Below are 9,573 nucleotides of genomic sequence, written 5' to 3' on the forward strand. Positions count from 1 at the left end.
ATTGAACCCAGGCATGCAAAGCCGGTGACAGCCCCAACCCCCTAAGGGGATGACCTTACAGAGCCTAGACATGTAGTCACCCCTCCAAATGCAAACCAAAGTGGGCCTTGCTTAGCAAAGGGGGGCAATTCGTGCTCGCTACCACGAGATCAGCTTTCCTCCCCTTACCTCTCGGAGCACCAAGAAGGAAGAACCCCGTTCGTGGGCTTCCAAAGAGTTGACCACTGCCAAGGCTAAACGCTAGTCTACTCCAGCCAAGCAGTCCTTCTGCCCTCATGAGGACTAGCTGCTTGGTTTTTGCTTTTGAAAGGGGGGGCCAAGCACAGGAGGGGGGAACGCGTCCATTCCTGGCCCAAACCCGAGCCTTTTTCTCATGCCATCACCCCATCACAGCCTGGCCGAAGAGGCAAATTCTTTTCCTCTGTGTGGAGAGGAGAATCTGGCCCTCCCAGTTGATCCTGCCAAACGTTCCCAGCCTCTGAGGAGGACAGTCAGGAGAGGAATCCCGGGGAACTGGTTTGAGTTCAGACTGGAAGGAGTCGGTCGGCAAAACTCCGCCTACAGCCGGGGTGTATAATTTCCCCAAATTTGCCACCTGCCGCAGAGTCGTCCTCTCAGCCCTCTTTCCGCCTGTTGCCACTTTCTCCGGTTTTCACTCGCAGGAACGACACCCGGCCTTGCCCGGGGTGAGGTGGGGAACTCAGCGCCATGGGCTCCATGGGGATGCAGGTCCTGGGCACAGCCCTCTGCGTTATCGGCTGGCTGGGCACCATCCTGTGCTGCGGGCTGCCCATGTGGAAGACCACGGCCTACATCGGCGAAAACATCGTGGTGGCCCAGATCATCTGGGATGGCCTGTGGATGGACTGCGTGGTCCAGAGCACCGGGCAGATGCAGTGCAACTCCTACGAGTCCATGCTGGCCATGCCGCAGGACATCCAAGCCGCCCGGGCCATGGTAATCATCTCCATCCTCCTGGCCATGCTGGGCATCTTCTGCACCATCGTCGGCGGGAAGTGCACCAACTGTGTGGAGGACGAGGCCACCAAAGCCAAGATCGTCATCGGGGCTGGTGTGATCTTCCTCCTCTCCAGCCTCATGCTGCTCATCCCCCTCTGCTGGACGGCCAACACCATCATCCGGGATTTCTACAGCCCCATGGTGGTGGACAGCCGGAAGCGGGAGATGGGGCCTTCCCTCTACATCGGCTGGGCCTCCTGCGGTCTTCTCCTCATCGGAGGCTCCCTGCTCTGTTGCAACTGCCCCCCCAGGAACGAGAAGCCCTATTCGGCCAAGTACACCACGGCCCGATCTGTGCAGAACAGTAACTACGTCTAAGGACCCTCCCTCCCCGCCGGACTGGGGATGTCCCGACGCCAGCCCTGCAAGGCGTACCTAGGTGACCAAAGATGTCCTCCCAGTCGATGGATCTTCGGGTACCAGCCCATAAACTCAACCCTGATCTCTGAGTTCTGGCGGGTTCCACCTTCACTCAGAAAGCAGCCTCACCCTACCTATTCACCCCCTTGAGAAGATGCCAACGCCAGGCCCCAAAGGATACCCCCGGGGTGGGCCGACTGGGGTTCTTCTCCCCGCCCCCCAAAAGGGCCAAGAATAAACTCCGATGCCACTGGAAGACAAGCAAGGTTCAAAGTTCACGGTTCTGCAGACAGGGCAGAGAACTGCATTTTGGATGAAAAATCTGCAAGCAATGGGGCAAACTTGGGAGGCATTCTGTGTGGGGACCAGGGCATTTTTTAGTGATCATTTGAAGATGGCTCCCTGATTGCTGAGTAATGGTGACACGTGGCTTTCTTTCCCAGCAGAATCGGGAGCGTCGACACAGAGGCCAGGACCCCGTAAGAATATTTGTGTTATCTTGTGTCTTCGGATGGAGAGACGCAAAAGCCCTTCAGACCTGTCCTGCTCAGTCTCCGATCTTCTGATCTTGCTCATGCACATTGCGTTTGGCCTGACAATGTGTCTTTTTGGGGGTGGGTTAGACCTATACAGAGAATTGGGAGCCGGGCGGAAATCTGGCCGGTGGGGAAAGTGAGATCCGTCGTCTTTTGAAAGTGGTGTTGGGAGACGCTTTTCTCAGGCATAAGCAGAGGCGCGGTTGGGTTCCTAAAAGATCCAGAGGCGGACCCCACCACCCTGCTTTTGATCATTAAACCCAGCTGTACCCTGCCAAGAATGATTGTGTGTGCGTGTTTTTTAAAGTCCTTGTTATAATACAGCAATGAGAAAGATGGAGACCTCTCCGACATGCTCTTTTCAGGTATCTCCACTGCTGTCCTTTCTTTCTGGAAGAAATCACAGCGGTGGGAGGTAACTGCTGAGATTCGGGGCTCTCTGAGCCATTCCTTCGGGGCCCCTGGGTCACCCCCTGGTGACGTTCCTGGAGGGTAGGCAGCTCAGTGATCAGCTCAGTTCCATCTCTTAGCTGATGGTGCCCATCTTGGAAGAAAAGAAAGGCAGGTCGAAAAAGAGTTGCGATTCAATCGCCAACTCAGGCCCATGTTTGGAAAGGCTGCTCTTTTTGGAGCCGAAGCCACGGATTCGAATTGTGCAAGAAAGGGGGAAAGAAATTGACAGGATTGCACAGTGCCGGTTCATCCTGGGTGTAGGCATGGAAACCTTTGTCCAATGTGATGACTCCAAAATAGCCCATTAGAAAGGTCAATTCTTTATTGCTAATAATAATAAGTGTGTGTGTGTGTGTGTGTGTGTGTGTGTGTGTGTGTGTGTGTGTAGGTATGTACTTTTGAGCAAGAAAGGTCTCAAAGCGGTTTGTGTAGCAAAAGGAATAAGAATGCAGCAGTTTGCCAGGACTTTGCTGCTGAGCTTCAGAGACGTGTCTCTAGCCATGTGCAGAGTGCCTACCCCCCCCCGGCCTCCAAGGAAACTCCATCAGACTGCGCCCCACTCCCAATTTGGGGATTAGAAAGGCAGGGCGTTCCAGCCTGGTGCTTGTCAAGGTGGGTCTGCCATTTTAGAAATGATATATTTTCTTGAAGAATCAACCTATTCTGGATATCAGGAATTTACCTGGAAGGCCTCTGTGCACAGAGTGTCATTTCCAAAGCACTGAAAAACCCTAGAGTTGTATCTGGTTTGGGGGGAGGGAGGCTTTCCAGGCAGAGGCATAACACTTGGTGCCTTTTATTCAACAAATGCAGAGGTCTCCGGTCTTGTTTGCATGCATTCCCAGGCCGGCAGCATCATCAGGTGTGTTTGCACACATGCCCAGGCAGGCAGCATCCTGTTTTCAGACATGCACTGGCCGGCAACGTCCATACACTCCTCTGCATGGCAGGAGTTTGTGATTCTCTGTCTCTCTGAATCTGGGATGTTGTGGGAGGAACAGCCATCTCTTTTGCAATCGCATGATATTTGCTCTTTTTGTAAGTTGCTTTGAGCTTCCAGGAAAGTGGCAGTAAATAAATATATGTATATACTAGGACCTGAAGTATTCTAGTGTGTGCTTTTCTCTCTCCCTTTCTGTGTGTGCCTACGCAAAAATCTTTGTTTTTAATCTGTTTGGCGCCAAGGGGAAACAATGAAATTTTCCCCATTTTGTAAGTAAGTGACATCATAAGATCCGTTGTCATCTGGCAGCTGCTGCAAAGTTTAAAGCCTTAACACACTTACTAAGGAGGAAGCCAACAGAACCGAGTGGGGCTTGCTTTCTGGGTAAACATGCCTAAGGCTGTGTTGTTAATCTGCGTGTGTGTGTTTGCCTCTGTGTGTGTGTGTGTGAGATCAGTTATTTCAGCTCATTTTGTCTTATTCCTTTTTAAAACTCTAAGCCAGTAGCCACAACTATGCCTTGTGGCAGTGAGTTCCAAAAGCTAATTACCCACTTTGTGGCAACGTACTTTCCCTTGGCTGACCAGCCAAACAGTTTCATGGGGTAATGACACTCAGGGAAGGACTGTTGCTCAGCGTATATTCATATTCCGCTTTTCAACAAAACTTTCCAAAGCGGTTTGTATCCATCAAAACCAACCAACCAATACAATGGCTCCCTGTTTCCAAAGGGCTCACAATCTAAAAAAGAAACCTAAGAGAGCAACATCCACTGAAGGGATGCTGTGCTGGGGATAGATAGGGCCGGTTGCTCTCCCCATGTGCAATAGAGAAGTTCGACACTTTTTAAAGGTGCCTCTTTGTTCAGGTAGCAGGAGAGTGTTTGCTTTGCATGCAGAAGGTCCCAGGCTCAATATATGGCAACATCTCCAGGTAGGGCTGGGAAAGACTCCTCCCTGAAACCTTAGAGAGCTGCCAGCCTGTGTGGGCGCTACTGAGTGAGATGGAGCAAGGGTCTGACTCAGCATACAGCAGCTCCCGATGTTCTTAATTCCAGTTTTGGCGACACCCATCTTCCCAGTTCCCGCAGAAACGTGTGTGGTAGGATATTTTTCTAGCCAGTCTGTCTGCCCTGGTTGTATTTTATGGGCACACCTGCCTTTTGTTTCTCTGTCACAAGAAGAAGGCGCCCTGCAGCAGGTGGATTGGGGTGGGGGGAAATTGGAGGAACTGGTTTGGGAGACTGGAACAGAGAGAGGGCGGTTGAGCAAGAAGAAAAGGAAACCCTTCAGGACGAAAAACACTCTCCGGTTTCTGGGGTTGCACAACTTTTGGCCCTCCAAATGTATTTGGACTGAGCTCCCATCACCCCCAGCTGCCGTCGCCAATAGTCAGGTATGATGGGAGTTGTAGTCATGCAGGAGGGCCGACATTCTGTTCTGAGATGCTTCTGGGATACTCTAGAAACAGAGGAAGCTGCCATATACCAAGTCAGGCCATTGGTCTATCTAGCTCAGCATTGTCTTCACAGACTGGCAGCGGCTTCTCCAAGGTTGCAGGCAGGACTCTCTCTCAGCCCTATCTCGTTGGAGATGCTGCCAGGCAGGGAAACCAGGAACCTAGATGCTCTTTCCAGACAGGCTCCATCCCCTAAGGGGAATCTCTTCCCGTGTTCACACAGGTAGTCTCCCATTCAAATACATACCAGGGCAGACCCTGCTTAGCAAAAGGAAATGTCATGCTTCCTACCACAAGACCAGCTATTCCGATAGGAACAGAGGAAGCTGCCATCTACTGAGTCAGGCCATTGCTCCATCTCGCTCAGTATTGGCTACCCAGACTGGCAGCGGCTTCTCCAAGGTTGCAGGCAGGACTCTATCTCAGCCCTATCTTGGAGATGCTGCCAGGGAGGGAACTTGGAACCTTCTGCTCTTCCCAGAGTGGCTCCATCCCCTAAGGGGAATATCTCACAGTGCTCACAAATCCAGACCAGCTCTCCTCTCTCTCTGCAGCAGGGCACGGAAGGAACAGCCCTCCCTCGCAATTTGTGCTTAGCACACAGAGTGCAGGGGTAGACTGTGTCTGCATGGGGAGGCTTCACTTTCGTTCGGATTGTTCCTAACTAGGAATACACCTGCTCAGGCAACAAGGAGCAGGGTCTAGTTTTGTTTCTGTTCATGGCTAACCCAATGCCTCTCAGAAGTCCACAAGCAGAGCCCAAGCAATCGCAGGAACACAGGAAGCTGCTGCCTACTGAGTCAGAACATGGGCCCATCTAGTTCAGTGTCGTCTACACGGACTGGCAGCATCTCTCCAGCATTTCAGGCAGGAGTCTCTCCCTGAACCTGGGACCTTCTGCATGCAATCAGGTGCTCTACCACTGACCGACAGTCCTTCTCCAGACCATTGGTCCATCAATCCAAGTAGTGTCTACACTGACTGGCAGCAGCTCTCCAGGGCTTGAGAAAGTGTACCTTGAGATGTCAGGGATGGAATCTCGGACTTTCTGCATGCAAAGCAGATGTGCTGCCCCATCCTCGATTTGCTATCATTTCCTAAACTTCTAGGAACATAGAGAGCTGCCACATACTGAGTCAGATCTCGGCCCATCTAGCTCAGTCTTGTCTACCCAGACTGGCAGCAGCTTCTCCAAGGTTGCAGGCAGGAGTCTCTCTCCCAGCCCTATCTTGGAGATGCTGCCAGGGAGGGAACCTGGGACCTTCTGCATGCAAAGCAGATGTTCTAGCTGCGAGCAGCCCCATCTCAAAATATTATCTACGAGGAACAGAGCCAAGATCTGCCCTTTCCTCTTTAAGCTAACCACACCAGGCAGTTGACAACTTGCACAAGTTGCACTTGGGAGATCAAAGCCTCTTGCAGGACGGCTTCTCCTCTGCCGATGACACCTGGCTTGCAGATCAAAGCCAAAGCCACTCCCAGGCATAGCCGGGTTGTTTGTCCTGTGAAATGCAATGCTCCATGGAGCTAGTTTGCCTGGGTAGCCATCAAAAGCTCTGCCCCCCATTCCTTGGGCTAAGCCTGGAGGCCACATGGGCTGGTTCAGACATACAGGACCCTGGTTTCTATTAACCAAAGTTTAACAAACATAAAGCCATAAGGGCATCAGAACAGCCCAGCTGGATCAAGCCCAAGACCCATCAAGCCCAGCATCCCATTCCACACAGTGGCCCACCAGTTGCCTCCTGGGAAGCCCACAAGCAGGAGATGAAGGCAGGCCCTCTCTCTCAGCCCAGTCTTGGAGATGCTGTCAGGGAGGGAACATGGAACCTCGATGCTCTTCCCAGAGCAGCCCCATTATTCCCTGTGGGGAGTATCTTACAGTGCTCACATGTAGTCTCCCATTCAAATGCAAACCAGGGTGGACCCTGCTTAGCAAAGGGGACAAGTCATGCTTGCTGCCACAAGACCAGCTCTCCGCCACATAGGAACACAGGAAGTTGCCATATACTGAGTCAGACCCTTGGTCCATCTAGCTCTGTATTGTCTTCACAGACTGGCAGCGGCTTCTCCAAGGTTGCAAGCAGGAATCCCTCTCAGCCCTATCTTGGAGTTGCTGCCAGGGAGGGAACTTGGAGCCTAGATGCTCTTCCCAGAGCGGCTCCATCCCCTGAGGGGGAATCTCTTCCAGTGCTCACTCTTCTAGTCTCCCATTCATCTGCAACCAGGGCGGACCCTGCTTAGCTAAGGGGACAAGTCAGGCTGGCTATGACCAGACCAGCTCTCCTCCCCTATCGAAGACGGTTCTGAATTTAAGACGACCCCCTGAAAAAGCAGAGGTGGCATCCAGGTTACATCTGCATTTACTCAAAAGGAACAGGACTATGTATTTGAGATGACCTCTTGATTTCTAGTAGCAAAGAACTTGGGAAGGGGAGAAAAAAACTTGGGGGGAGGAGTCTTGGACTCAGGTAAATATAGTAAACAGGTAAGACATCTCCAGCACCGCACTCCTCCAGTGACTGTTGCCGGTATCAACCATATGTTTCTTTTTTGATTGTGAGCCCTTTGGAGACAGGGGGGCCATCTTATTTATGTATTATTTATTTTTCTATGTAAACCGCGGTGGGAACTTTGATTGAAGGTAAAGGTAAAAGTGAGCCATCGAGTCAATTTGGCGCCCACAGAGCCCTGTGCTTTTCTTTTGGTAGAATACAGGAGGGGTTGACCATTGCCTCCTCCCACGCAGTATGAGATGATAATGCCTTTCGGCATCTTCCTATATTGCTGCTACCCAATATAGTCTCCTAGCAGGGATTCGAACCGGCAACCTTCTACTTGTTAGCTATGCATTTCCCCACTGCGCCATGTGGTGGCTCATTGATGGAAGAGTGGTCTGGAAATATCCACATTCCTGTATTGCTCTTCACACTGCCATTGAGCTTTCAGAGATGTGCCCTAATCCGCCCCTGTGTCCCCCACCCCTCCCCGGCAGGTGGTGCGCCATGGTGGTCCCGGCCCTACAGCTGGTGTAGCAGAATTCCCTCCCGGGTTCAAAGTGAAGGATTGACATCAGTTGAGAGAAAACAGACCTTTATTGCCAGCAATAGACTCAGTGGGATAACTCCCAAAAAGCTGAGCCCCTTATCACATTCCAGTTTTTATACTCATCTTAATTACATTCAGTGGATACATTCCTCATTGGTTGGCATCACTTAATCGTCATCTTACAATTATTGTAATCATTGCTATTATTACAATTAGGCAGTATTTTCTCTAGCTTATAATTGAGTATCCATCCCTCCCTTTATCTTGTTCCAGCTATTTCACTCCTTTCCTAGCCAGATGTGTCCTTGAAGGTGTCGTAGCTAGTGCCCAGCTATCTAGAGATACCAAAAGGGGCCTCTTTGCCTAAATTCCAACAGAAGACAGATTTATGGTGGGTTCAGCAATTTGCAATTAAGGCAGTTTGCAAACCTATTAACCATTTCTTGACCAAGCTGAGTCTGCCTCACTGGGGGGAATGGCCCTCTCCATCCTGGGCTGCCTGGCCGCCATCTTGACTTGCACCTTGCCCATGTGGAAGGTGACGGCCTTCGTCGGCTCCAACATCGCCGTGGCCCAGGTCTTCTGGGAGGGCCTGTGGATGAGCTGCGTCTACAAGAGCACGGGCCAGATGCAGTACAAGATCTACGACTCGCTGCTGGAGCTCCCGGCCAGTCTCCAGGCTGCCCGGGCCCTGGTGGTGGTCTCCATCGCCGCCTCTCTCCTGGCCCTCCTGGCCGCCATCTTCGGGGCCGAATACACCCGCTGCATGGATGACCAAGGCGCCAAGGCCAAGATCTCAGCAGTGGCCGGTGTGGTCTTCATCTTGGCCGGCCTGGCCCTCCTGGTCCCCGTCTCCTGGTCCGTCAGCACCATCGTCAGCAATTTCTACAACCCCCTGGTGCCCGAGGCCTTGAAGTGGGAGCTGGGCATTTCGCTCTACATGGGCTGGGTGGCCAGTGCCCTCCTGGGGCTGGGGGGGCGCCATGCTGTGCTGCCTGCTGCCCCAGGAAGGCAACGGGCCCTACCCAGTGAGATATTGGGTAGGCAAACCCTCCAACCCAAGCAGCTATGCCTGCAAGGATTGCGTCTGACTGCTCGCGGCATGTCTCAAGAGATGCTAACTGCGGGGGAGAAATCTTCGGAAGAAGCCGCGGAAGAAGAACACATTGGAAGCGGCCTTCTGCTGAGTCCGACCCTTGATTCCACAAGCTCACTGTTGCCAACACGGACTGGCAGCAGCCCTCCGGGTGGCGATTTCTCAGCCCTACCTGGAGATATTTGCCTGGGACTGAACCGCTGGGAGGCCGCCTGCATGCAAAGCTGATGTTCTTGGAATGAGCATGGAAGGAGAGTTGCCCACATTTCATTGCCAGAATGAGGGACACAAGTTTGGGGGGCGGGAGGGGTATGCAGGGGTAATCAAAAGCCTGAGTATCATTGACATATATGTAATGGAATTATATTATATTGAATAATGCCAGCATTGTTATTATTTAGGACATCTTCAAGTTATACCACTTTTCAACCAAAAACATCTCAAAATAAGACACGGCTCACCCCACACCAAAATGAGGGACAGATGCTGTCCCTATAGGGACCAACATTTCATCCCTGAAATGAGAGACATCCCACGTAATGAGGGACAGTTGGCAACCCTGCATGGAAGTGTCACAAAGCCATCAAGAGTAGTAGCCGTTGATAGGCCTGCCTCCAAGAACTTGTCTTTCAAGCAATCTGTGCCGGTGGCTGCCAGCC

At 52.0% G+C, this 9,573-nt stretch overlaps 1 protein-coding gene and 1 pseudogene across 1 annotated transcript; both read left to right on the plus strand.

Moving 5' to 3' along the window:
• Positions 1-708: 708 nt before the first annotated feature.
• On the plus strand, positions 709-1,338 carry LOC128336005 (claudin-4-like). The gene has a single exon (XM_053275044.1). It carries the CDS (start codon positions 709-711, stop codon positions 1,336-1,338), a length of 630 nt encoding a protein of 209 aa, XP_053131019.1.
• Positions 1,339-2,449: 1,111 nt separating this feature from the next.
• On the plus strand, positions 2,450-8,909 carry LOC128336117 (claudin-4-like; annotated as a pseudogene).
• The last annotated feature ends 664 nt before the right edge of the window (positions 8,910-9,573 follow it).

The sequence above is a fragment of the Hemicordylus capensis genome, chromosome 12, assembly GCF_027244095.1.
Source record: "Hemicordylus capensis ecotype Gifberg chromosome 12, rHemCap1.1.pri, whole genome shotgun sequence".
Lineage (NCBI taxonomy): Eukaryota > Metazoa > Chordata > Lepidosauria > Squamata > Cordylidae > Hemicordylus > Hemicordylus capensis.